At 45.6% G+C, this 27,665-nt stretch overlaps 2 protein-coding genes across 3 annotated transcripts in view; one reads left to right on the forward strand and one right to left on the reverse strand.

Annotated features, from left to right (window-relative positions):
- The first annotated feature begins 318 nt into the window (after nt 1-318).
- On the forward strand, nt 319-7,640 carry KLF11 (Kruppel-like factor 11). Of its 2 annotated transcripts, XM_015410308.1 has the most exons (4): nt 319-428; nt 3,842-4,102; nt 5,628-6,603; nt 7,325-7,640. In XM_015410308.1, the coding sequence occupies exons 1-4, from the start codon at nt 384-386 to the stop codon at nt 7,618-7,620; spliced, it is 1,578 nt and encodes a 525-aa protein (XP_015265794.1). In that variant the 5' UTR covers nt 319-383; the 3' UTR covers nt 7,621-7,640. The 2 variants fall into 2 exon arrangements, with proteins under 2 accessions (XP_015265794.1, XP_015265795.1); XM_015410309.1 differs by lacking the exon at nt 319-428 and having other exon boundaries at nt 3,916-3,989.
- Nucleotides 7,641-11,834: 4,194 nt separating this feature from the next.
- Nucleotides 11,835-27,665, reverse strand: part of CYS1 (cystin 1) — a 34,979-nt gene continuing 19,148 nt past the window's right edge. Inside the window, exons 2-3 of the mRNA XM_015410305.1 lie at nt 18,110-18,162; nt 11,835-11,945 (exon numbers count right to left, since the gene is read on the reverse strand). Coding sequence (XP_015265791.1) covers nt 11,849-11,945; nt 18,110-18,162 — 150 coding nt within the window. The 3' untranslated portion in view covers nt 11,835-11,848. The remainder of the gene's footprint in view (nt 11,946-18,109; nt 18,163-27,665) is intronic.

The raw sequence follows: 27,665 nt of genomic DNA on the forward strand, positions 1-27,665 counted from the left end.
CTCCCCGCTTCTACCTTTCCCCTAGTTTCCAGAGGGAGGTTCGGCTCGCAGACTCCCACGAGGGGCCTTTCCTGCTGTCCGCCGAGCGAGCACGAGGCAATCACGCCGCCCGAGGGAGGCCATTGGCTGGCCGGGAAGCAGCTCGGGCTGCGATTGGGCGAGGCGAGTCGTTCCCCCTTTTTCTCTCCCTCCCTCCCTCCCTCCCCAGCTGCCTTGCTGGATGGAGTGTTTTGGCGTGTTTCCTTCTGTGTTTTGGCTGCTCGCCTCCCCTTCCAAAGGGAGGTGTGGGAGGAAAGCGAGAGATAGAGGGAGGGCGGAGGAGGGGGCGGTTCTGGGCGCTCGTGGGCTTTGTCACATCGCTGCTGCCTGCGGGAGCTTTCAGCATGCATCCCTCGCCCTGCGCCGATGAGATGGGAGATGCCCCCGCGGTGAGTACCACTTGATGCGCGGGGAAGGGAAGGGTAGGGGGGGTCAGAGCGCCGGCACCCTCTTGCCACCTCCCAGGGGTGAAGCGGGCTGGCTGGCTCTCCTCCCCCTCCGCTGATCCCATCCGCATCATTCCCCGAGCTGCAAGATACTTGACGTGAGCTTTCTCCTGGCTCGCCAAGAACAAACCCCTGTGCGTGTATACATCCATTCCGTGGGTTGCCCAGACGTTTAGAGGGTGGGCGACTGAGATGTCTAAAAATGTGTCTTTCGCTCTTTACCTGCTAATCCAGGGACCGTGGTTCAAACAAAGGCGGTCCATTCTAAACCCTTCCCTGGGTCACCGAGATCGTGTGTGGGTGGGTGACCCTCTACATTTGCGTAGGGTGGATGCTGGGATGTCTATAGCTATGCTTCTGCCTTCTTGTCTCTGAAGCCTGGAAGGGTGCGAGGAGGATGCAGTGGGCATCTGTCACCCCGTCTCTCTCGAAAGTCTCTCCCGCCTTGGGCGATGGAACTTGTTTGTGTGCAAAGAACTGCAGCTTGACTTGGTCCCTTACTCCCTGAGGAGCCCCTTCCCAGACTAAAATCCTTTGCTGGGCGTAATCTTGGCAGACTGTGGTCCCCAGTTGCCCGGGGATGACACGAATCCGAGCTCCTGCGATTACACCCGGCAACTCTCGCCCTCCGCTTGCGGCAAACTGCCTTTCTCGAAGCTGGGTAGGGTTTGGGGCGGCTAAAGCTTCCGCCGCCGGGGAGGGTTCCTCTCTTTGTCAACTTCTCCGTTTTTTAAAAGTTGTCCTCCCTCCTTTCGCCCAGCTCTCGCTCCCCCCCCCCCCCCCGGGCGCCCCTTTGTGGGCACGCGTACGCACTCGGAGCACTCCCAGCAGTGGCTCGGCCAGAGACCCCCGCCCACTTGCTCGGGGGCTATTTTGATGCATGACGTCGCCCCTCTTCTTCCACTCCTCCTCGGCTATATTTGGAGTGGGCGGCTGCTCCGGGCCCCATGAGGTGGGGAGAACGCCCCCCGCCCCCTTCCCTCCCGCTCTCTAGAAGGTGGAGCCTCAGCCTCCTCTAGCCAATGCACCTCGACTCCAGAAGAGGGGCTATCTGCATAGCAGCCCCCCCCCCCCTCTTTATTTATTTGCTTCAGAAAAGTAAGGAAGCGCTTGACATAAAATGAGCACGCGCAGCCGCTCTCGGGAGAGCGAACAGGAATCTAAAACAATGGCAATAAATGAGACCCCAGGACTCGAAGCGCTCGGGTCCTTTCGGTGGAACGGAATGGGTCGGAGATTTCCGGCCTCCTTTCTGCCGCCGTAGATTTCCGCAGTCGCTTCTGGCGTTGTATGCCAGCCAGCTCCACCGGCTTGCCTCTGCAGTGTCTGGGTAAAGAGAGGTGATTTAAGGACAAGCTGCCAGGCTGGGGTTATGCTGTTGCGTGTCTCCCTGCAGGTCCAACCCAGGCTCCTTGAGCATCCTCTCTCCTTTACCTCAAACCTTACTGGTGCTGCAGCTTTCGTTTTTACCTCGGAGAAAAAGGATTTCAATCAGTTGCAAGCACTGTTCCCTCTTAGCTGAGTTAGTGTGAGCTAGCTCACTGTTTTTTAGCCTCCAGCTCACACATTTTTATCTTAGCTCAGGAGGGATGCCTCCAGAGCAAACTAACTTATGCAGCAGCCAAATTACTTGCTCACAACTTTATTGCCAGTAGCTCACAAAGTAGAATTTTTGCTCCCAGGACTTCACAGCTTAGAGGGAACATTAGTTGCAAGCCAATGCAGAATAATTTTTCGTATGTTTCCCTGTCCTGACTGGGAGCCCCTTCTTTTGTTTTTAATTTATATTGAATTATTAATACATCAACTGAAATAATTACAAATACAACATAACTTGAGTTAACATAGAGCTTTAGGTAAAGGTAAAGGTTCCCTTGCTCGAAAGCCAGTCGAATCCGACTCTAGGGTTGCGATGCTCATCTCCGTTTCAAAGCCGAAGAGCCAGCGCTACATAACTAACAAATATATACTGATTCTCCCCCCACCCCCAAAATGTAAGTTTAATCAAAAGTATAACAAGTCCTGGAATTGTTTGTTTTTTAGGAATCACTCCTCCTCCTCCTCTTGTTTTACAGTGCTGATTATAGGTTTCATATTTTTTTTACCCCAAAGAAAATGAATGTTAGTAAATTTGCAAACAAATGTCAATCCTTTTCCTCTCAAATATTTTGTTTCTTTGGTGTGAATCTGGGCTTCTGTAGTTCCGAGTGTGCAATGAATGGAATTCATTCCTGCGAACAGAGGTCATTTCGGGGGGGATCGCGGAGGATCGCAGTTTCCCTGGGTGAGGTATGGGGGGCGTGGCACATGACGAAGCCCCGCCCCCCGCTTCCGGCCACCCCGCTTCCGGCCCTCATTCAGTCAGGAGGAGGCAGGAGAAGAGGGAGGGTAAATTGCTTCCTCCCTGCCTCTCCCCACCCCTGCCTGCCTGGGGCCAGGGAGGGCCTTTTCGGGGCTTCCTTGCACTCCCGCCGGCCTTACAGGTCCACCGCCGGGCCCCTCATGGGGCTCGGCAGTGGAGCTGCAAGGCCAGCGGCGGTCGGGACCGTTGGGGGCGGGGTGTGTGGCCTTATGACACACTTCCGGTGATGTCAGGGTGTGTGGCCTTATGACACACTTCTGGTGATGTCAGGGGGTGTGGCATATGCTAATGAGTTATGCTAATGAGTTCCCCTAGCTCTTTTTCTACGAAACGACCCCTGCCTGCGAACATGGGAAGCTCTGGATTGGAGTCATGTTATGAGGCTTCTGCATTATCAACATCTACTGCAGGCAGCTCCAGCTACATGATATGGTACTAAAGCAGCTGCTGTAGATGAAGTAGCCTCAGTACAATGCAAAATAAAAGCATGTTCATGTCTTTTGATTTAAGTGGGATTAAACATAACGTTACATTTATTAATATTTATAATAAATGATAATTAAACAAAATTAAGGGCTAAATCACTGTAATTTTGAAAGTTAATATAATGCTATATTTCATTGAATCATTTGCAGCAGGCTGAATGTTTTTTCATACATCATTGAGTTGGTGGAATCCCCTGTATAATCGGAAACAGTTTTCCTGTAGAATAATGAAACCGGTGTGACTAGACTTTTCTTTGAGTATCTGTGCTCTGATCCAGCTCTACCTACATGCAAACAAGGTGCTGAATGTTCCACTAGTTGCACAAGAAAGTGGATGGAGAAGCATATTTAAATTCACATCTAATTTATTTGGGAAGTAATCTGCATGTATGAGCTTGCTTATGCATATCTCCTTAGCTAGAGCAGGGTGTTGATGTATATGCTGAGTTTAGGCATGTGTTAACTTTGTTTTCTTACTAACTTAACAAACAATTATGGGCTTTTTCTAGGTTGACATTGTGGACATCTATGAATCCATACGTGAGCGGCAGCGTCATGACAGTGAAAGGTCTACTTGTAGCGCTTTGGAACAGAATGACATAGAAGCTGTTGAGGCACTTGTTTGTATGAGTTCCTGGGGTCAAAGATCACAGAAAGGTGACCTATTAAAGATAAGACCTCTTACACCTGTATCAGATTCAGGTGACTTTGCAATGCATACTGAGCCTACGTCTGAGCTGCCCAAGGATTATAACTTTTTATCCACCCTGGTAAGGATAACATGACAATTATATATGGCATGAATATGAATAGCTTTAAAGAAAAGAAAGATATCCCCATTTGATTTCTACTTCATTTATTTGACTTGGGAGTCTTTCTGATAGAGAAGAACCCCTTGGAAGCAACATGTTTCATTTAATAATGGCCATACCTCCCCCCCCCCCCTTTAAACAAAAAAAATCAGTTTAGATAAGGGCATGCTCTAGATTGCTTTATTTTATAGCAGCACGTTTGTCTGACTTCCAGGTAACAAAAACTAAGCAGAAGTTCTCTTTTCACATGCATTTATAATTATAACTTGAAGAAACTGATTGTGTTGATTGGTTATTATTAAAAATGTTTCCAAAATTTGGATTGTCCCGTCTTGTTTTGGCAAGAGAACTATGCGGTGAACCTCTCGTTCTTCCTTCAGTTGATCTTTGCATATGGACTGCAGTCCAGCACAGAGTTAAGTGCACTTAAATCTAGTGAAATAAAGTGCATTCTTGAGTCTGTCCTGGCTTGTGGCTCTAATGTAAAACATGAACCTTGGAATGCAGTAATAGGTTTTATCAGTGCATTCATCAGAACATTCATATTGAGTTCAATTTAAATTGATAACAGTGTAATCCTAAACACTGACTTCAATGGAAAGGTGTAACTGTTTAGAATTACGTATTCGTTTCTGTTGTGGTAGTTTACCTGTATTTTGTATAATGTAAAACAAGTGGGGTTGATGTAGTTTTCTGTAGTGAATTAAAGACAGAAGTTCTAATTCTTTCATTAAAAAGGCTTTTAAAAAAAAATAAAAGCAATTAGAGGTTTTTTTTCTCTTAAAAAAATATATGCGAAAGATTACTAAGAGGATACTGAATGCAAGGTTCAGTGTTAGCTCTGACTTTTTACCATGCTTTAACCCAGTACCATTTTGGTTGACATTTCAACAGATTGAAGAAAGAATAAAGAAAAGAGTGTTGTAATTACATAATTCAAAATTATACTTAACTTGGAAATGAGCTCTGCTGAAATCAGTGGGTTTTATTTCCATGTTAGAGTTCTCTGTGAAAGCTGTAAATAACTTGAGAAGGAAATTTTAAAAAGTGCTGCCAGGTTATAAAGATGGGATACTTCCTGCCATGTTAATAACAAACCTTATTGATCTCTGTGGAGAAAAATGAACCTCTTTCAACATTCGAGGGCTCTTTTTGTAGCAGGAACTCCTTTGCATAGGAGGTGACACACTCCTAATGTAGCCAATCCTCCAAGAGCTTACAGCAGCCCCTGTAAGAAGAGCCCTGTAAGCTCTTGGAGGATTGGCTACATTAGGGGTGTGTCGCCTCATATGCAAAGGAGTTCCTGCTACAAAAAGAGCCCCAAAATACGGTGAGTACAGGACAAAACAAACATTGAGTTTGGAGGCCTGAGTGATAGTATACTGACATCCTGGAGTAAGAATGATTGCATATAAGCAGTGGTGTTTTGATTTTGGTCTGCTGCTGCTTCTCTAACGTCTTTTCCTTTGTTTTTGATGCCTAGTGTATGACTCCACCGTACAGTCCGGATTTTGCTGAGCCATCCATGTCAGTGCTGCTCTCTTCCCAAGTCACTTATTCGAAAGCGAGGACTGCAATGGCTAAAGCGCCTGCCTGCCTCAGCACTCCCCCTGGCTGTACTCCCCCTGCAGCCCAGCCGCCTGCCCTGAATGGGGAGAGGCAGTCCAGCCAGAAGCCAGGAAGGGCTGACCAACCTGTTCCTCAGCTCTGCAGGGCCATGGCGACCAGCGTCATCCGTCACACGGGGGACACTTTTGCTTACTCCTGTGTTTCTGCCACGCAAGAGAAAGCAGAAACAGTATCGGGCAACAGCAGTTCCGTAGATCAGCATGCGGCACAAGAGCAGAGACGTCTGAAAGTCTTACAGGATTCTGGTGTTGCTGACCCCTTAATTTATGACACTTCGCCAGTTAGCGGACCTTGTTTGCACGGGTCAAGTTGTAACGCCGCAGGAAAAGGACAGGAAATGGCACAGACTTCTATCCCAAAGAACTGTGAGAAGGATGTACAACAAAAGAGCGCCCCGCTTTTGCCCACCCCACTTTCAAATCCCCAGGTGATCTGTCAAATGATCCCCTTGAACGGACAAAGAGGCATGGTTCCTGCTTTTCTAAAGCCCTCTACTCAGATGACAACAGCGGTCAAACCCATCTTACCCCACACAGCTCCTATTTCCCAGCCTCTTCTAATGGGGCCTTCTATGCCTCAGGGGACTGTCATGTTGGTTCTTCCACAGGCAACTGTCGCTCAGTCACCACCATGTCCACAAACTGTGCTGTCTGTTGGGAACACCAAACTATTGCCCCTAGCTCCCGCTCCAGTTTTCATTGCCTCAGGTCAAAGCAGTGCACCTTTAATAGACTTTTCTCGGCGGAGAAATTATGTTTGCAACTTTCCAGGCTGCAGGAAAACCTACTTCAAAAGCTCTCATCTCAAAGCCCACCTCCGTACTCACACTGGTAGGTATGGAAGAGAATGAGCATGCTACGTTTCTTTAAAGATTGCCCAGTAACATTAGCTGAATATGGAGATGTTGGTAGTGTGCAAGGTAGTGCCTTCCTTCCTTTGTAGGAGGGTGATAGTTCTTCAGGAACACAAAGAGGGCTCCAGTCATTCTGGCTCAGTGGGCTTGAGCAAGCTGGCTGACTTCTAAGCAAGAATAAGGAGGGTGACGTTTGCTGTCACTTTAGAGGAATAGGATTCAACGAAAGGGTGATTTCATGAGACAGATACCGTATTCTTTTCTTTGGGGGACACAAGCCCATTGATGCTGGTGAAGCAAATCTACTTGTCTAGTGTTTTTATTGTAAAGATTATGTTCCTTGTCAAAGAATATGTCTCGAGTGATGTTGGAAAACAAAGGAAGCTGTCTCTTTCTACCGAGACGTTTGTTGTTTTATACTTCTTGACTTGGATGGGAACTGTGTGTGGGATAGTAGCTGCATGTAACTCAGAAGAACTTCGGTTCCAGCAAAACCATTCATACTGCAGTGTTCAGTGTTGAATCCCAACAATAATTTCTGTTTCCACTGATGACCCCCCCCCCCATGCTGTTCCTAAGCATTCCCACTCCCTGAGGAGCAGCATTTCAGGAGGCAGGATCAAAGCCTTAGTCTTCTTGATAAAATCAACTGTCTTGTACTTGATTTCCATTTTCTTTCTTTTCCCCTCTCCTTGCAGGAGAGAAACCTTTCACTTGCAGCTGGGAAGGCTGTGATAAAAAGTTTGCCCGCTCCGATGAACTTTCTCGGCACCGCAGAACTCACACAGGGGAGAAGAAATTTGCTTGTCCTGTCTGCGACCGCCGTTTCATGCGCAGCGATCACCTGACAAAACATGCCCGCCGCCACATGACCACAAAGAAGGTACCCAGCTGGCAGACAGAAGTTGGCAAGCTGAACAGAATTGCGACAGTGGAGAAACCTAGAGGCGAGGGTGCTTTGAGCATGCTCCTGCCTATGTTGTCTTCAGGTTAACAGGCCTGTTTGCGGGAAAATAGACATTCAAGACTCACTTGGTTAGCTCAAAAGCAGCTTTGACTGATTTCCTAATGTCTATTAATGGTTGCTTTATTTTGTATTGGGGAGGGGGGGGAAAGTGTAATATTTTCTATTCTCTGCCTAGATCCCCCCCCCCCCAAGCTTATGCCCTATTTAATTGTTGAGGACATCCCCTCCCCTGGTTGTCCTTTTCTTTTGTACCAAGTTTTTACAGCATTCACCAGCACTTCAGGAAAGCAAACCTTTTTTGGGGGGAAATGTCAGCAATGGACTTTAAAAAAACAACAACCCTATCTTCATTTGAGTAACAGTGGTTAATGAAAAATCAAACAGGGTGATTTTTTTAAAAAACAACAACCACAATTTTGAAAATACAAGATTTTTTTGTTCGTTTGTTTAGCTGCAGCCTGGTGTTGTAATCATCCTTTGACAGGACTGATGGTCAGGCCCACTATGGGGAAACACTTTTTTTTGCTGAACTGATTGAATAATGATGATTTCACTCACCCTGTCTGAACTGCAAGTCTAGCACCTGAATCTGCCTTTGGATTGCCTGCCATGTGATAGTTTAAAGCAGAGCCATTGCTTCCCTTGTCTGTAGAGAAGGTGTGGTAGGGATTGTATGGATGATGAATGCATGAGGCTTGCTCAGGACCAATTTGAATACAACACAGACTGCATGTGCGGCTCTGCTATCAGGCCGTTGTCCACATGGTCACTCCACACAGCCAGCATCCCATTTTAAAACTTGTGGCATGCACATAAAAATGATACCCAAAAAACTGTTAGTTAAAGGTGTGTTGGCATATGTCCATTAGCATAGGTGGAAAGAAGCTTTTAAATGTGACGGCAGCTATATTGTGCTTGTATGTAAGGTATGTTTTGTGGTAAAGCTGCATGCGGCCACCATGTTTTCTAAACTGGCTTTTGAAGATTAAGGGCCAAGCTGGACGATGTTATCCCCTAGGGCATGGCTCCATTTTGCAGAGCCCTGGAATGGCTTTAAAGAGTGCTGCAGGGCCCCAATTCTGATAGGGATAACCGTAGTGCAGCAGAAGGAGGGGCTGCTGCCTTCCCACCAGCACTGTTTTTGACCCCAAGCAAGTGGTCCCAGTCAGAACTGAGCCCCTGCAGCACTCTTCAGAAGGCATTCTGGGACTCGACAAAATGAAGTTTGAAACCAGGGGTGGCATCATGTCTAGTGTGATCCTCTGCTTCCAAAGCTCTGGTTGCGTTTTGCAGGTCGAGTTGAATATGTATAATGTACCAGATTATTAAAATGGTAATTTGTTTTCTATTTTTAACAAAAGAATGACTTGTTGAAGCCCCTTCCTTTCCCCATATATGAATTATAACTTGGAAGTGCCTTCTAATTTTAGCTCAGTACAGATACCTTAAGAAGGTATTTGTCTGTCACAAATATCTAGAGGGCTGTCCTGCCCAACAACTTTATATCCCAACAGGATAATGGAGCATATGCATAAATTTCTCCTTTAGAGATACAAAACAGGGTGTAAAAGCGTTCCAAGTTTGACAGAACTGTGCCCTCAGAAGGAAAATGTAAAGATTGTTAAAGAAAAAAACCAACTATATAATGAGTGATCATTATATAGCTGAAACTTTCAATTTGATACACAAATTAACTGGAGTGCACAATTATGGAGAGTTTAAATAATTCTCACTTGACTATTCCACAGAAGTTGAGCAATAAAAAATGATGCATTTACAGTGTAATCCTAAACACATGCCCTTGGAGTAACTGCATAGGATTGCACTGTAGTCAGCTGGTGCTCTCTTTTTGTAATACTTCGCTTTAAAATGAGAGGGGTTTATAATGCTTGTAGGATTCTGCAAGACCTAGTAATAACCTATTCTAGAACAGAAATTTATCTCTCGAAAGGGGCCCCCAAACGTTCTTAGCTTTCAAAGAAAACCAGTTGATATCTTATGATATAAGGTGTGATTTTTCTACATTGTAAAATGAAATGCAAGATTACTAATTTGTAGGGCTGTTGTTTTTTATCTTTTTTGGGGGGGAGCATGAATTGGGGAACACATGGACCACTGAGCTATCCCCTCAAATGATTACTAAAAATTTACATTCTTATTTTTGATCAGGATGAAAAAATGTCTTAATGATGTGAAAGGTATGTGTGTGTGTATGGCTAAAACATCTGATACTTCATTAGCATTTGAAATTAAAAAGAACTCTCATTAGTTGTTATATCAGACCAATACCAATTGTTATATCAGACCATTATTAAGCCAAAGGTGCATTCATCTATTTACTTGGTGCCCACCTGGGACAATGAGAGCTGAATGACAATACGTTGGGATATAAATGGTAGGAGAATCATAACCTGGAGGCCCAGATTCTTAAAGCTTACATTAGCACAACTGTCATCAGTTCTAGAATAATGCTGGGCAAAGCTGGTGTTTAGGCTTGCTGGTGTTTTTTTACTGGCCTTGCTGCTGTGCTTCTGGCAGCAGTTTTTGTTCTGCAGAGGTTTGGGACAAGAATCTTCTCCAAGCACTTCCATCTTCATGCTTTATTTTCCTGCCAAGAAAAATAATTGGTGGCCCTACTGGTGTAATATCATGAGTTTGTGAATCTGCAATGATAAACTATGCCTGTCCTAAGCATGTATCCGCTGGTCCACTTAATCTTGAGTTTGAAGGGCCTCATTTTCACTAAACAGCCATTTCTTTATCTCTTTTTTTAGAAAAATGGTAATTATCATGGGTGTATCAATTAAGCGTTGTTGTAAGTTGTTAAAATCTTGTTTCTGTTTCATGTGTTGTAAATGGGATTCCTTTGAAAGGATATTCAGCCAGGCTGTGTACCTTGTGCCCAAGCCTAGTTCAGCCATGAGCCATGTGTGGTGGCCCATCAGGTCCTTTGCAAACCATCCTGCCTTGGCTGTCTGCAGCAGGCAGCAAAACCGGGCAGCCTCCTGAACTTATTCCAGAAATTATGCAAGTTTGAGCTACAGGCTATAAAAATGGCACCTCAGTATATGCATTGTTTCCTTTATTTCTATATTTATATATAATTCTTCAAATTTGATAGTTTAAGAACCAGCACAGCTATGAGATAACACTCATATAGAACAACTTGGTAGTCGTAATGATTTTCCATTTTATGCTCAGTTAATTGAAAATAATAAGAGTGTGATACTTGTTCAATGCTGAGTGGCATTAAAGAACTTTGAGAAGGTACATGTAAATGGCACAAATGTGGTGTGTATAACCAGATTGCAATGGCATGGTCAGACCGGACCCAGTGTCCCTGCGTCATTCCCCCCCCCCCCCACTGTGCAGTGTGCAGGCCACAATTCACTGTTGCAAAGAAGTTACCTGAAATCAACAGATTTCCTTTGTGTACTTGAGAGCCAGATGTCACTGTTTCCTGAAAGTGTTCTGATTATTAACTATCACTGATTTTTAAGACTATGGAAGACTATGTTCAGTGTAGTAAATATATTGTGCCTAATATTTTACATAAATTGTTTGTTCATTTTTGTTCACTTGTTTATTGTATATGTGCAGATAACATCATGCCTTCTAATAGTAAAATGGCCACCCCGCATTACGAGAAAGCAGCAAATTTGGGCCGCCTGCAGAGAAGGCAGGAGTTTCTGCATTCTCTTGTGAATTCTGGGTATTCAGAAAAATACAACTTGGTAAAATGACCGCGAAAAAGACACACACACCCCCATAGCCTGATGAGGAGTGAGCATGCCGTTGCCCTCATGGAATGGACATTATTTTATAGTGGCAGAGGGGAGGGGGTGACAGTATGGCTCTGGGAGGAAAGTTGATGTCTGGGCCAGCCAGTGGTGATGGAAGGTTGATCTTCTTTGCTGATCAGTTCTATTAGTCAAGTAGAGTTTTTAACTATATAGAGGCAAATGTCTGATGGAAATACAGATTGCAAGGCAGTGTTTAGGGCTAAAGGGGTCAACATTAGATCCCCCCCCCCCCAAAGTAAGGCAAAGTACAGGCAGCCTCCCTTTTGAAGTAAACTTTCAAATCTTTTGCTCCTAAGACCAAGATGATTTTCCCTTGTGGCACTCCTTCCCTTCAATCTTATCTGTTTCCCCTCTGCCCCAATTTGATTACACTTGTAGTATTTCTTAGAATGTCCATCTTCGCAGCAACAATGATCGTGTTCACATTCATTCCGGCACGGTGGCAAGAGACGTCAGCGACCATATTCTTGTTCGATGGCTGCCATCATCTCCACTTCAGAATAGTCGTAGGATGTCTTGGACTTCCTCTCAGCTTTCTGGAGTGGTAGGCTGCAGGAACAAAGCATAATCAACATACAAGAAATGATCTATTGAGTCAGATTGTTTTGGTTTGTGTAGCACAGTACTGTCTAATTTGGACTGGTAGCAGTTCTCCAGGGTCTCAAGCAGAGAAAGATCATCCCCGGTATCTGGTACCCAAGGTGATTTAATTGGAAAAGCCAGTGATAATACAGGGAATCTTCTGTATGCACAGCAGATGCTGTACCACTGAATTATGGCTGCTCTACCAGGCAGTCTTATTCTATTGCCTGAGATCCTTTTAATTTGAGCTATTGGAGACTGAACTTCTGTAAGCTTTACCTTTGAGCTATGGCAGGAACTCCCAACTCTTGTTGGAAACTGAGCAATATGTTGGCCATGGACACTGCAAAGAACTTCATGCATGCTGGAGCACATGAAACTGCCTTACAATTGTTTAGCCGGTTGGTCTATCAAGGTCAGCACTGTCTACCCTAACTGACAGTGGCTCTCCAGGGTCACAGGTAAGGGTCTTTCATGTCACTTACAACCAGTGTTCCCTCTAAGCTGAGTTAATGTGAGCTAGCTCACAGTTTTTTAGCCTCTGGCTCACACATTTTTTTCTTAGCTCAGGGAGGATGGCTCCAGAGCACACTGATTTTTTTTTTGGTAAACAAAATTTTATTTTTATAGGAAATTCACCATTTAAAATTTAAACATTTTCACGTTTTCCATTGTTTACCCTCTTCCCCTTTCCTCCCCTCCCTTCTAGAGCACACTGATTTACGCAGTAGCCAAGTCACTTGCACACAACGTTAAAGCCAGTAGCTCACAAAGTAGAATTTTTGCTCACAAGACTCCACAGCTTAGAGGGAGCATTGCTTACAACCCGATCCTTTTAACTGGAGATGTTACAGATTAAACGGGACCTTCTGCATGCAAAACATGCTCTGCCACTGAGCCACAGCCTAAGGAGGGAGATAAATTGTACTGGAAGTATAAAGGGATAAAATAGTAGGGTGAAATTCAATTTTGGAAGGAACATCTTCAATTAAATTTCAATAAAGTTGTTCCTAAAAGCACTAAGCAAAACAAACAGCCTGTACTGAAAATGCTTGAAATGGATTTCCAGCTTCTGCCCCATTCCATTCTGCAACCATTATGCAGGCTACAACATGCAGCGAAATGTAGTAAAAGGGGTAGAAGAAAAATTCAGCATAATTTCAACAAATATCTAACACTGAACATACCTAGCAGCAGAGAAATAGAGGCACCCTTAAGGTAACCTCAGTAAGTATACAGGAAAAAAAGTGGCAAGTTTCTTTTTTCAAAAAAGGGAATTGTGTGACATGGATGAAGGAGAAGAGGAGATTGGATTTATACCCTGCCCTTCACTACCCAAAGGAGTCTCAGAGTGGCTTACAAACTCCTTTTTCTTCTTCTCCCCACAACAGACACCCTTTTGTCAGCTAGGAGGTAAGGAATGCCAAGGCAGTTGAGCCTCGCTTGGCAAAAATGGAGGGAAAACTGACTAGTGTTATAGTATTCTTGAATGAGAAGTGAAATCAGGATTGGGAGATGTATTCCTAACTCCAGTTTCACTCCTCCGGCCCGATATTCTTCAATACTGCACGGGGAGGAAGAGATAAAATATCCCCTCTCATGTGGAATTGCTCAAGTTCTGAGCTAAAGGAACATTTTCCTGAGATGAGCACAGCAGAAAGTAGCTCTGTGAGGCAAAGCACCCTAATTTCCCTCAAGGGCTAATGTGATTATGAGCAGGTTCGTTCTGGCTCGTAGGTGTCCGTGGTTTGTTGGGCCTCCCTGCAGATACCATCCTTATATCTTTGAAGGCCAGATTCAAGAATGTCATAATGAGTTAATCGTGAGAACCTGTGTCATTAGAGCCATTAGAGACTCTCCTTTAGCCAGTCTGGGGTGGTATTAGTATTGATGAATGGATCTTTGGGAGGGGGGTTACTGGACCGTTGAGTCTACTGAAAGCCTCCTGGGAAGGCACACAGGCTGCTGACTGCCCTCCCAATCTTGACAGGCTGAAGCAGAGTATGGAACAAGCTAGAAAAGCAGTGGTGAATTTTTCAAGCAGGCACACGATCAGCAAAATCCTATTATGAAAAACATGCCAAGCTCAGATGATTTGCTGTTAAAGACAAGGTGCTGCTGATGCTAAAACCAGATAATGTGTCCAAAAATTAGCTGTTGCTTGGGAAGGTCCTTATGAGGTGTTGCAAAAAACAGACAATGACAATTATCTGGTTCATGAAGTTAATCTGCAGGAGAGAATACAAGTAATTCACATCGATAGTTTGAAGTTGTTTGGAGAAAGAGTTGGACAGATGTCTCTCATAAAAGCAGTGGAGGAGGAAGAAATGCTTTTGCCTAATTTGATTAATGGGTTGATGGAAGCTGAAGGCATAGAACAAGTGCAGATGGCTTCTACTTTAACTTCTCAGCAGCAGAGTGAATTGAAACAAGTATTGCAGTGTTTTCAGCCGCTCTTCTCTAAAATGCCTGGCAAGACAGATTTGATTACTCATCATATTGAAACTGGCATGCAATGTTCCCTTTAAGCTGTGGAGTCTTGTGAGCAAAAATTCTACTTTGTGAGCTGCTGGCATTAAAGTTGTGAGCGAGCAATTTGGCTCCTGCATCAATTAGTTTGCTCTGGAGCCATCCTTCCTGAGCTAAGACAAAAATGTGTGAGCCGGAGGCTAAAAAACTGTGAGTTAGCTCACACTAACTCAGCTTAGAGGAAACAGTGCTGGTATGTATCCTCCAATAAAATCTAGTCCTTATCCATTGAATGGACTTGTGAAAGACATTGTTGCTTCTGAAATTCAGCAAATGTTGACGTAGGGATGATTAAAGAGTTCCATCCAGATTGGGGGTCACCTATTGTGACTGCACCCAGGAAGAGACTATCTGAAACTGCACCTGTTGAATATTGCTTCTGTGTGGACTTTAGAAAGCTGAACAAGCTAGCTGTTGTAGATCCCTAACCTGCTCCATGAATTGGGGGGGGGGGGTTAACTAAAGCTTTGGCCAGTGTAAACTCCATCAGCACTCTTGATTTAGCATCTGGCTACTGGCAAGTGCCTTTGAGCTCAGAAGCATCTGATAAAACAATTTGTGTCACCTTTGGGGCATTATCAGTTTTTGAAGATGCTATTTGGATTGAATGGGGCATCTAAGAACTTTCAAAGATTAATGGATCGGATACTTAATGGACTGTCTTTTGTGGCGGCCTATCAGGATGATATTGCAATCCACACCTTGAGCATGTGCGCGAAGTGCTTCAGATCATTCATAATGCAGGATTGACCAGCAAGGCCTCAAAGTGCCAATTTGGATGTAACCATGTTGTTTATCTGGGCCACTTGATGGGGTCGAATACCATCAGGCCTCATGAAGCTAAGATTGCCAGCATGATGGATTGGCACAAGCCTGTTACCAAAAAGGATGTGCAAGCTTTTCTAGGTCTATTTTCTATTGTTGTTTCAATCGTCATTTTAGTCAGCCGGCATCCCCGCTGATGGATTTGTGCAAAAAGAAGGCACCTACCAGTGTCATCTGGACCCATGAATGTCAATATGCCTTTGAATCTTTAAAAGAGAAACTGTCTCAAGCATCCATTTTGGTTCCATCAGATTGGTTCCTTCGTTGTCCAAACCGATGCTTCTTCAAGGGGCCTGGGCACTGTGTGACTACAGATGGGGCGGGGGGGGGATGGTGAATATCACCCCATTGTTTATTTGAGCAGGAAGTTGCTACCATGAGAGCAGGCTTATGCAATCCTAGGAAAAAAGTTCTAAGCTGAAACCTTATCTGTGTGATGTTAAGTTTTTCTTGGAAATGGAACATAACCTTTTGCCTTTCATCGACAGAACGAAGGGAAACAGGCTCATTGCTCCTGGGGGCCCCCAGGGGGTGAAGCTCCCTCACAAATGTGCCCTGCCCCCTCTTCTCCCGGTCCCCACACCCCTGGGAGGTGAAGGAAGCCCTGGGTCTGGTTCCAGGTGCACTGCTCTCAGTTGCTGCCAACCCTTCCCTTCCAGCGCTGCCTTTTGCCGGTCCTTCCGGCTCTCAGTCCAGCACTGCTTCCCTTTGTCCGTGTATATTTGCCCTGCTTGTTATCCATCGCCACCGGGATGCTGCTGGCTCGTGCTTTCTGCCCGCCCATGGCTGCTCTGTCCCTTCCCCCACTTGTTGTGGCTGCTGTGGAGTGACGGGCAGGGCCGGAGCGGCCTCCTGCATGGTTCCCGGGCCTCACCACAGCCCTGGCAGCTGGGCAGTGAACCCGGAAGCACCATGTCTGCCCCGAGAGCAGAATCCGCTCAGCGGATCCTATAACTGCTTCTCTGGCTTCCCAATGCAGTGGTGGTGGCAGCCATGTGCCACAGAGGAGCTGGGCAGGCTGCAGAAGTGCCAGTGTGAAAGCTGGATGGTTGGCCAACCCTTCCCATGAACTCTCCTGGGAGCCAGTGGTGGCTCCACAAACAGGCCGCAAACCAGCACACCTGAGGAAGCCCAGGGTGGGGGGGGGGAGAAAAAGCCAGCCGGGTTGAGCTCAGGTGGGGGAGAGAAGCCCCCCCCCCCACATGCCTATGTCACTTCTGGAAGTGATGTATTCACGTCGGGGCAGTGCCCCCCCCCAAAAAAAAAATTATCTTGCTACAGGACTAAAGGGAAATAATGCTTGAATCTTAAGGTGGGCCTTAAGCCTGCAAGATTTTAGCGCTGAGATTGTTCACATTAAAGGTAAACAAAACATGGTGGCTGAAAGCCTGTCCCATACAGGGAGTAAGTAAATTTCAAAGGAAGGTTCTTCCAGTAGTTCTTGCTTCTGCATGTATGCTCTGCTTTGTTTGTTGTAATTTTGCTGCTAAAATACCATTAATTTACCTCTCTTCATAGGAACGTAAATGTAGTTGCTTTGCCTAGTTATAGTGAGCCTCAACCATATTAACACCATAGATTTCAGCTTCCAGAAAGGGAGGGGGGCACGTGGGGTGAAGTACCCTAACTTCCCTCAAGGGTTAATGCGATTATTAGCAGGCCTGCTTCGTCTCACAGGTGTCCATGATTTGGGCTTTCCTGCAGATACCATCCTTATCTCTTTCAAGGCTGGATTCAAGATTGTGGTAATTGGTTAATTGTGAGAACCTGTGCTCAGTTGTATAACCAGATTAGGAGTGGACATTAACATCTTCTGGAAAGTTCCATCAAAGGAAATTCCTGATTGGATCCAAGAAACCACCTGGTGCCAGAGGGCAAAATACTATAATAAAGCTAAAAACCAGAGAGAAGTCATGCTAACTTTAGGTTTGTGCTATTCTAGTATGCTCTGATATGTTATGCTACATCATGATGGACTGCAATGTATAGAACGCTTTAAGCTACAGCCTGGATTCTTATGCTGCAAGAAGGTGTGCCATCTAATACCAGGTACTAAATGTATTAGATGGAGAAGTGAGCCTTTTTATTTCTCTGTTGCTAAGCTATAGAGACTGTGCTACATTGTGACAGCGTTTTTAAAACTTTTGAATAAACCTTCATACATTTTTACAAAGGTCGGCTTTATTTGTGTGCATTTAACCTCGAGGACCCACAGGGCTGGGTGCTGTTCAAGCTAGAAGGAGTGTTGACCCAGGGGGTACCCAGGCTTGGGTCTCTGATAAGCTCCTTAAGGGGGTTTTGGGGATAGAGCTGGAAAGAGAAATATGGGAAAGCCCCATCCCATGTGTAGAATTCTATGGCCGATCCAATATAAACCATCAGCCAAGTTTTTTATGGGTATCCATTTTTAAAGCAGATTTTCATATCTCCAAGCTGTTTTCAAACATGAATGTGCTTCCTTTGGGGAACCTATTCACCACCTTAAAAAAAAAAAAAATCTGACTTAAGTCAGTCTCCTCCAGTTTGTCTCACAGTGAATTGATTTCTCCAACAGTAATAAAAACAACATTCCACCCAAATGTATTGGCCACCAAAGCCCTGCTCTCTCCAATAATCTTTCCTACATGGGCACTTGTAATAGTGTGAAAAATTAATACCAGATCAAGTTAAACAACAGGTCAAAGCACCTAAACAAAAATGGTGCATTTTTCTGCAAAGTATATAAGCTGTGGCCCACCCACTGTTGAAGTTATGCCATGTGAATTAAAGTAACTTACTTGTTGGCGAAGTTAGTGTTCTCTGAAGCCAGGGTGCCTCTTGTTAATAAAATCTGAAAGTGAAAGAACATGATGGAATTAGGTAGCTTGTTAAAATGACACTGAGATTTACCTCTGCTAGAATAATGCAGACCTGCACTGACCTAACTTTAGTGAATGCAATAAGAATTTTCAACCATGGGGCCAGGATTGAGGCGGGGCCACATTTTATTTATTTATTTATTTCATTTATACCCCACCATTCTCCTCAATAGGGACCCAAGGTGACTTACACAATTCTCTTCCATTTTATCCTCACAACAACCCTCTGAGGTAGGTTAGGCTGCCAGTGAGTGACAGGCTTAAGGTCACCCAGCAAACTTCCATGTAGGGATGCCAAGTCCATCTTCCCCCCCCAGCGGGGGACTTTGGGGGTGTTCCTGGAGGGGGTGGGGCATCCCCGACGTGATGACTTCATGTTGGGGACGTCAGCCGCCCCCCACCCACCCATGCGCCAGATCTCCAGAAACGGCAGTTCCTTGCACTTAAAGGAGCCGGCGTTTCCCTTTTAAATGCAGGAGCCAGCGTTTCCCCTTTAAGAGCAGCCGCGTTTCCCTTTTAAGAGCTGGCATTTCCCTGCAAGCTTGCGGAGATCGGGCTTGGGAGGAAACACGGGTTCCACACACTTAAAGGGAGAGAGATGGGTAGCTGTGGGTGTTGGGAGCGGGTAGAACCCCCCCAAAAATGGGGGACCCCTGGCAAACCGGGGGGGTTGGCAACCCTACTTCCATGGCAGAGTGGGGCTTTGAACCTGATTCTTTAGCTCCAAGTCTGACACTAACCACTACACCATGCTATTTCTCACCATTGCTCCAGGATCCAAAGAAGTCAATGCTATGTCTATCATTCCTCATTCACTAAGAGGGATGTCTGTTGAAATAACTTTAAACATTTTTTAAAATGCACCATTGATCTAATACATTTATTTAACAATCTCAAAGAAAGAAAAGGGAGTGCAATAATGACTGTATATCAGGACCAAATTAAAAGATACAAAGAAAAAGTCAAGCTTTCAAGTTCAGCAAGCCTGGTGTTACATGGAAGAAAAGTGAGAAAGTGTGTTCTGGGTGAGAGAACAGCAGCTCAATGTCACCCAGGTGAGGCAGAATCAAAAGGGAGACACTGCTGCTCCCAATCTGCAGACTTGCACATGGGAATCTATTTCATTTCTCTTGTTTTTATTATTGATTCCCAAAGGGACTGTTTCATTGTTGAGTTGTTTTGTATGGTTTTGTTTCATTATTTTTTCTTTTGTTGTTATTGTTTCATTTTTGTAATTCTGTTTCATTATTATTTCCCACTGGTTTCAATAGAAGAGTGCTGAACTCAAGTTAATGCACAAGTTCGGAACAATGGACATAGGGGCACAGGATTTTCATCTCACTACAGATGCTAATTTTCTGGCGCCAAGTGTTTCCCCTCTGCTCTAATCCAGCGGATTACGATGTACGTTGTACAATATACATTGCATCCATCCTTTATAAGCATTCTTTACAACAATTATTGTGTTTTATTTCATGTTGCTGTCTTCAGTTGCCATTCTAAGTTTGATTAAATTATTTGACATTCCATTTTTCAAACAATTTAATCAAACTTAGAATGGCAACTGAAGACAGCAACATAAAACACAACAATAATTTTATAGCTAAAATTTCGTGCTTGGGGCAATGAGAGGAAGACTGTCCAGCTCAGCTCTTTCCTTGCTGTGCTAGTTTTCTCTGTGCAGAGAGTTTTAATGCAGAGAAGAAATATTCAAAAATGCAATCTTACAATTACACTTCAAAGCGCCCCAATACCACCTACCCCCTCATTTCAGTGTGTGTTGACCACAGAAGCTCGGTACCGAGCTAGAATGTAGTCGCCAGGTTGCACTCAGGGCTGGCCTGCACCATGGGCCTAGTCAGAGTGGATGCCTTCCTGAGGCTAGAGAGCAGGCAGCTCTCCATCTAATTGATGCATTCAATCAGGGAGCTGGGAAAACTTGCAGTCAAGAGGTTTATTCATTGCACAAGGTCCAGCTCAGGGTAGTTACAAGGCTCGCGCCCCTGCCGGGTCTCCCCCCGCTTCGGAAGAAACAGTGCCCGCCCGCCCCGCACGCGGCGCTTCCCTTCCCGGGGACAGACAGAAGGACCCGGTGGAGGGAGAGGCCTGGCCCCTTCCCTTGTGCCGCCGCCGGCACTTCTAGCGAGCAACCCCTTTGGGACCTGACGGGCTGGCGGTGCCCGCACTCCAGCGGGATCCCAGGCGGAGTGGCGGGCAGCAGCAGCCCTCGAAAGCCTGGCACAGCGGTCCGGCCGCTGGCTCCCCCGCCGCGCACCTTGCACGCCTGGCAGCCAAAGCAGGCGATCCCTGGAGCTGGCGGCGCTGCGGCGTCTCCTCCGCGGAGCCGACTGGGCTGCTCCAGCTTCCCTGCCCAGGGCTGCGGCTCCGAGAGGCGCGGCGGCACTCAGCCCACACGTGGTGCTCCCGCGGGATGAGGGCATGGAGTGGGGGGGAGCCACGCAGGCCGAGAGGCGACCCCGGGCCACGTGCTGGACCGCCGCTGCCGCCCGGGCCCGCTCCCCCTGCCGCAACCTGGGAACTTTGGGGGCGAGTCCCGTTTGGCGGCGTAGCGGCGGCGGTGCCGGGCCGGATAAATGTTTTCGGCGGGCCGCATGTGGCCCGCGGGCCGTAGTTTGAGGACCCCTGGTCTTGTCTGACTAGCACTCTCACAGGTCTTTCACATCCCCTACCACTTGGCCCTTTTAGCTGGAGAGGCCAGGGATTGGATCTGAGACTTTCTGCATGCCAAGCAGACGCTCTGCCACAGAGGCACTGCTCCTCCCCAGGCCACTACATTGCATCTGCACCCATTCTGTGTGTGCTATTTCCCCAATAATATTTGCCCTCTCCTTTGTGCTAAAACATGGTTTTAACAGCAGTTAAGAGGTCCCAGGGTACTTCTGCACCGGCCCACTCACATTCATTTTACAACATAAACTGAACCCCAGGAGGCTGTTGCATATCTTTCATTCACTTCACTTGTACAGGAGCTGTTCCTGCCTTTGAGCTCAGCTTTTAAGAATATATTCATATGAAATCAGAAGCCATCCTTCTGGATTTGTTACCTACATTATACAGTCCACAGTCCAAAACTGAAAGAAAAAGCAGCCACACGATGGCACTGTTGCACAAAGGCATATTAACAAGCACTGAACATTAAAATCAAACACCCCTTCCCAACAAAGTATTGCTTTTCTGCAGGAATTTAGGCATACATTAAACATTATATTAAACATTGCCGCACCTTGTAAATAAGGTTGCAAAAAGTTTCTAGCCCACAAACGTTTTCACTAGCTTGCCTGCCCACATTATGGGACTGTCCACATAAGGGTTGTTCTTTATTGCAGAACAATTGTGTTTCTCCACTTTGCTGAAAGTACACTAGAAATTGGTGTTCATTGAGCTGCTTAACCTAGTGCTATATCCCCATGAGAAATGCTTAGTCGATGTCTACTCAGAAGTTATCACGTCCAAAGCCCTGTATGGCCTCGGACACTCATATCTGCAGGATTGCCTCTCCTGCTATTTTCCACTGTGATACCTTTGCTTCTGAACATGCCGCCCTGCAATGGGGTAAGATTGACAGCTGCGCATGTGTGTGTGTTCTTTGTTGTGGCCCCCATTTTGCGGAACAGCCTGCCTGAGGTCAGGAAAGATCCCACAATTCCATAATTCTGCGAACTGTGTAAAACAGAATTGTCCAGGAAGACTTTTTAAATAAGGAAATAGGGCTACAGTAAGTATAACATAAAGGTTCAGAGAAGTGCTTTTATAAAGGAGACTGGAACTGTAATCTATGCCAGTTCACGGCATGTATTATCCACTTATTGTATACCTCTGTTCTGCTCTTCCTACTTCTGTAATTCCATGTTCTGAATTGCTTGACAGATCATGTCTGATCCTTTTTTGAATTGTTTCTAATTTTGTAATCCTAGTCCAGTTGTATTATTAGGTGCTTCATATTATTTGACTGCATTGTTTTGCAGTATGTAATCTGCCTTATGTCTCCTAAGAAAGGCAGACTATAAACAAAGTAAGTAAATAAATAAGACCCTTTCCTCAAAAGTGCCACTTTTCTCTGGAGTTTTCCTTTTGTTTTGTTGTTTATACACTACTAAGTAATTAGCTCCTGTAGACTCAGAGTTCTCAGGGTCTCTCCTGGCACTCATGCAAAAATGTTTAAATATGTTTTTGTTCCATCAGGATTGGGGAGGGTGTGTGTGTTAAGAACTTTGTACTCTGCGGCCATCCAAAATGTTACTGTTTCTTATTGTAAGAGCATAGTTTTAAGAAAATTAAGAGCAGTAGATTTCACAAACTACAAAATGCAAAACAGGTACATATCCCTCCCTCAGATTATAATTTACAATTGATTGGTGAATGTTGAGAAACCCAGACACCTGGGGGAAAACAGGAACTAATTAGTTATGCTGGGAAAAGGAAAGTTTGAGAATTTAAAGGGGCAGGGAGCTTTAACAGCCCTTTGTCTGTTCACATGAGGTATTGCTTTGTAGTGCTGCAACTGCATTTGAGTGGGTTTTTTTTTAATTAGCAGGAAAGGAGTTTGGGGGAAAAAGATGGGAAGACAATGGGGAAAATACTGAACTGTACCTAGGGTCTGCCAACAGGCCCAAGGAAAAAAATGTCTATAATGACACAAAACCCATCATTTTCTCCAGGGGAACTGACCTCTGTCATCTGAAGAGCAGTTGTAATTCTGAGTGATCTCCAGCCTTCACCTGGAGATTTGCAACAATGGTTCCCCAGGAGGAAATGGATGGTTTAGAGGGTGGAGTCTATGGCAGTGTACCTGCCTGAGGCCCCACACCTCCTCAAACCCCACCCTCTCCAGGCTCCACCCCTCAAATCTCCAGGATTTTCCCAAACTGGCGCTGGTGACCCTATCTCCTTCCCAGCCTACTTTTATCTGTCCCTTTGACTTCAGCTTTCTTTCTCTTCCCCCCTCCCTGCAGCCTCTACCTAGGAAAAGTACAGTCTTTCTCTGCAGTGGGGACCAAAGCAGCTCACATAATTTTCCTCTCTCCCTTTCGATCGGCACAACAATCCTAAGAGGTAGGTTAGGCTGAAAGCCTGTGAGTGGTCTGAAATCACGCAATCAACTTCCACAGGAAGAACCTGGGTCTGGCAGACCCTGCTCTGAAGCGCTGCTATGTCACACCGCCTGTCATAGGGGTGCCCCCTCAGCAGGGTATAATGACACCGAGCCCACCATTTTCTCCAGGGGAACTGATCTCTGCCATCTGGAGACCAGTTTTAATTCAGAGTGATCTCCAGCCCTCACCTGGAGACTGGCAGCAATGGTTCCCCAGGAGGAAATGGCTGGTTTGGAGGGTGATGTCTATGGTAGTGTACTCACCTCAGGTCCCATCCCTTCTCAAATCCCACCCTCTGCAGGCTCCACCCCTCAAATCTCCAGAAATTTCCTAACCTCTGGAGTTGGCAACCCTATCTCCTACCCAGTCAACCATCAACCTACCTTTATCTGCCCCTCTGGCTTCAGCTTTCCACCCCCCCCCCACAGCCTCTACCCAGGAAAAGTACAGTCTTTCTCCACAATGGGGACCCAAGCAGAAGGGAAGTGACCTCAGCATGTTATAATGACACAGAGTCCACTCTGCAAAGCAGCCATTTTCTCTAGGGGAGCTGATCTCTGCCATCTGGAGAACCGTTTTAATTCTGAGTGATCGGCAACCCTTAAATGCAGATAGGCAGCAATGGTTCCCAGGAGAAAATAACTGCTTTGGAGGGTGGACTCTATGGCATTCTATTCAGCTGAGGTCTCTCCCCTTCCCAAACTCTGGCTTCCATAGACTCCACCATGAAATCTCCAGGAATTTCCCAACCTGGAACTGGCAACCCTAATCAGGACTGGCCCCAATGAGTTCCCCACAAATACCAAAGTAGGCCTGGAAAGGGCCTCCTGCCCTTGTCTTTTTACTGACAGAGCCAAGCTTGGTTGCCTAGCAACAGCCACTGAGAGGAAAATTAGCCCTGCATCAGGAGGAGAAGAGAATGGTTTGACGGTTGGTAGCTCACCTCAGTAGCCAGCCAGCCATGGAGGAGCTGAGCAGGAGAAGCATCTCCATCAGGAGAGACAGCCATTTTGGCAGTTTATTCTGACAGGAAAGATTGACCAAACTAGCAGTGGGCGGGAGAGAGGACTAGACCCAGCAGCCAGCCAATGGCACATGAGTAATCTTGCGTGGTGTTTGACAGACCAATGGCTGATGGTGCACACACCACAGCCAATGGGAGAGCTGGAAAGTGGCAATACATCAGAGCTTTTATATATATCAGATTGTAAGCGACATAAATTAAGGGAAATCAAGGGAGCGTTCCATGCAAAGCTGGCCATGATAAAGGACAAAAACGGTAGGGACCTAACAGAAGCAGAAGAGATTAGGAAAAGATGGCAAGAATACACAGAAGAACTATACAAGAAAGACCTCGATGTCCTTGACAACCATGACGGTATAATCACTGACCTCGAGCCAGACATCCTGGAATGTGAAGTTAAATGGGTCTTAGAAAGCATTACTAACAACAAAGCTAGTGGAGGTGATGGTATTCCAGCTGAGCTATTCAAAGTCTTAAAAGACGATGCTGTTAAAGTGCTGCACTCAATTTGCCAGCAAATTTGGAAAACGCAACAGTGGCCACAGGATTGGAAAAGGTCAGTATGCATTCCAATCCCAAAGAAGGGCAATGCCAAGGAATGTTCAAACTATCGCACAATTGCACTCATATCACATGCTAGCAAGGTCATGCTCAAGAACCTACAAGCTAGATTTCAACAGTACGTGGATAGAGAACTGCCAGAAGTACAAGCTGGGTTTCGAAGAGGTAGAGGAACTAGAGATCAAATTGCCAACATTCGCTGGATTATGAAGAAAGCAAGAGAGTACCAGAAAAACGTCTACTTCTGCTTCATTGACTATGCTAAAGTCTTTGACTGTGTGGATCACAACAAACTATGGCAGGTCCTTAAAGAGATGGGAGTACCAGACCACCTCACATGTCTCTTGAGAAACCTGTATAAGGGCCAAGAAGCGACAGTTAGAACCGGATATGGAACAACTGATTGGTTCAGCATAGGAAAAGGAGTACGACAAGGATGTATATTGTCACCTTGCTTATTTAATATATATGCAGAGTACATCATGCGAAATGCTGGCCTGGATGAATCACAAGCGGGAATTAAGATTGCTGGGGAAAAGATCAACAACCTCAGATATGCAGACGATACCACTCTAATGGCAGAAAGTGAAGAGGACCTAAAGAGCCTCTTGCTCAGGGTAAAAGAGGAGAGCGCAAAAGTGGGCTTGAAGCTCAACATCAAAAAAACTAAGATCATGGCATCCGGCCCCATCACTCCTTGGCAAATAGAAGGGGAAGTCGTGGAAGTAGTGACAGACTTCACGTTCCTGGGATCCCAGATCACCGCAGACTGTGACAGCAACCATGAAATTAAAAGACGCCTGCTCCTTGGGAGGAAAGCGATGGCAAACCTAAACAGCATGATAAAAAGTAGAGACATCACCCTGCCAACAAAAGTCCGCATGGTCAAAGCAATGGTATTCCCAGTAGTCATGTATGGCTGCGAGAGTTGGACTATAAGGAAGGCCGAGCGCCGAAGAATAGATTCTTTTGAACTATGGTGCTGGAGAAGACTCTTGAGAGTCCCTTGGACTGCAAGAAGATCAAATCAGTCAATCCTAAAAGAAATCAACCCTGACTGTTCCCTGGAAGGCCAGATAATGAAACTGAAGCTCAAATACTTTGGCCACCAAATGAGAAGGGAGCACTCCCTGGAGAAGACCCTGATGCTGGGAAAGATTGAAAGTCAAAGAAGACGGGGACGGCAAAGGATGAGATGGTTAGACAGTGTCATAGATGCAACGAACATGAAATTGAGCAAACTTCAAAGGACGGCGGAAAACAGGAGGGCCTGGCGAGATCTTGTCCATGGGGTCGCGAAGAGTTGGACTCGACTGTGCGACTGAACAACAACAATAGAGACATAAAATCTATAATCCACAAGAAGTTTCAGTATTTTTAAGAGTCACTGGGATAGTCTCTGCATTAACTTTTCTGGGGGAAGAATCACATTGGTTAAGTGATCACCCATAAGTATGCTGAATTAAGGCTGGCCATAGTGTAACAGTAGTACTGGTGTAGTAATACCTTGGCAGTACTATTCTTAGTGATGAAAGGAGTATTCAGCTTACTTGTAAATCAATCCAAGTCACTCTGACTTATTTGGAAGTCAAGCCAAGTTATTCTGAGCTTACTTGGAAGTCACTCCTTCTCCATTCCTTCTGCTCCCAAGAGCACTGACTTGTAAACCTGAGTCCTGGTTTGACCCACTGACAAATTCTGATCTCACCATGTGGAAATAATTTGGTTACAGACTGAGGCCACTTTGGTTTGATGTGACTGGTTAGCTGAGGAATGAGATCCAAGAAAATTACAGAAGCTTGGAGTCACCAGAGTTTTCCCATGGCAGGACAGATTTCTGCCCATGAAATGAAACCTCATGCTACCCCTCCTGCTGTAGCCCAAAAATGCCCTGAGAGCAGAATTTGCAGGCCATTTTGGGATGCAGTATCGGGGGGGGGGGGAGAGGCTAGAAAGTCATGTTCCATGAGTGGAAAGTTCCAGTGGATCCAAGCCAGTATTTTTGGAGGGCAAATTAATTAGAGTGCCTACATCTTTATTTTGTGTCTATACCATATACACTTAAATATTAACTTATAAGGCTGACAAACATGTTTGAAAGAGGTACAAGGTACTCCTGATCACCTACAACTCATGATGCGCTATGTATTTATACAGTTAAGACTCATATCTTTGAGGCCTATTGTGTGAAGCAGTTCTTGACAGACTTTGTGGGAACTCATAAGGCAAAATTGATAGGACTTGAAGCATATATGGATAAACTAGTTAAGGCTAGACTTGTGAACAAATTTTTCCTAGCAGTGGATGCAGGTATGGCCACAAACTCCCATGACAGCCCTACTACTGTGATATCCCATACAAGACAACAGAACAAACAGTGCCTTGGAGGCCACAAAAAAGCAGCAATCCTAAGGCTGCGGTCACACGAACAGTTTGCCGTGATATAGAAGCATTACCTTTGTGGATTTAAAGAGCACGATCAGACCACAACATCTGCCTTCCGTGTCCCAGTTATCGGCACCCCATGTTGCCCCACTTTGGAAGCAGAATAATCAGGCACTGGGGAAAGTCTGGTATTAATAGGAATGTCAGCACTTCCACCCCACTTTCCCCAATGTCTGAATCCCCTTGCTGTGAAGTCAAGCCATTTGGGAAGTCTGTACTTTCCTTTCCATTTCTGGAAATGGAAATGGCCCAGGGGAGTTATTTTCAAGCAACAAATCCCCCCCCCCATCCCTCTCTCCTGTTTCTGCATCAGTCTGAGAGCATCCCATGA

This window comes from Gekko japonicus, unplaced genomic scaffold, assembly GCF_001447785.1.
Source record: "Gekko japonicus isolate JY-2015 unplaced genomic scaffold, Gekko_japonicus_V1.1 scaffold1325, whole genome shotgun sequence".
Taxonomy (NCBI): domain Eukaryota; kingdom Metazoa; phylum Chordata; class Lepidosauria; order Squamata; family Gekkonidae; genus Gekko; species Gekko japonicus.

Coding starts and splice junctions, on each gene's coding strand:
- KLF11 (XM_015410308.1), top strand. CDS start 384: ATGCATCCCTCGCCCTGCGCCGATGAGATGGGAGATGCCCCCGCG. Junction 4,103..5,627: donor ATAACTTTTTATCCACCCTG/GTAAGGATAACA, acceptor TTTGATGCCTAG/TGTATGACTCCACCGTACAG. Junction 6,604..7,324: donor CCACCTCCGTACTCACACTG/GTAGGTATGGAA, acceptor CTCTCCTTGCAG/GAGAGAAACCTTTCACTTGC.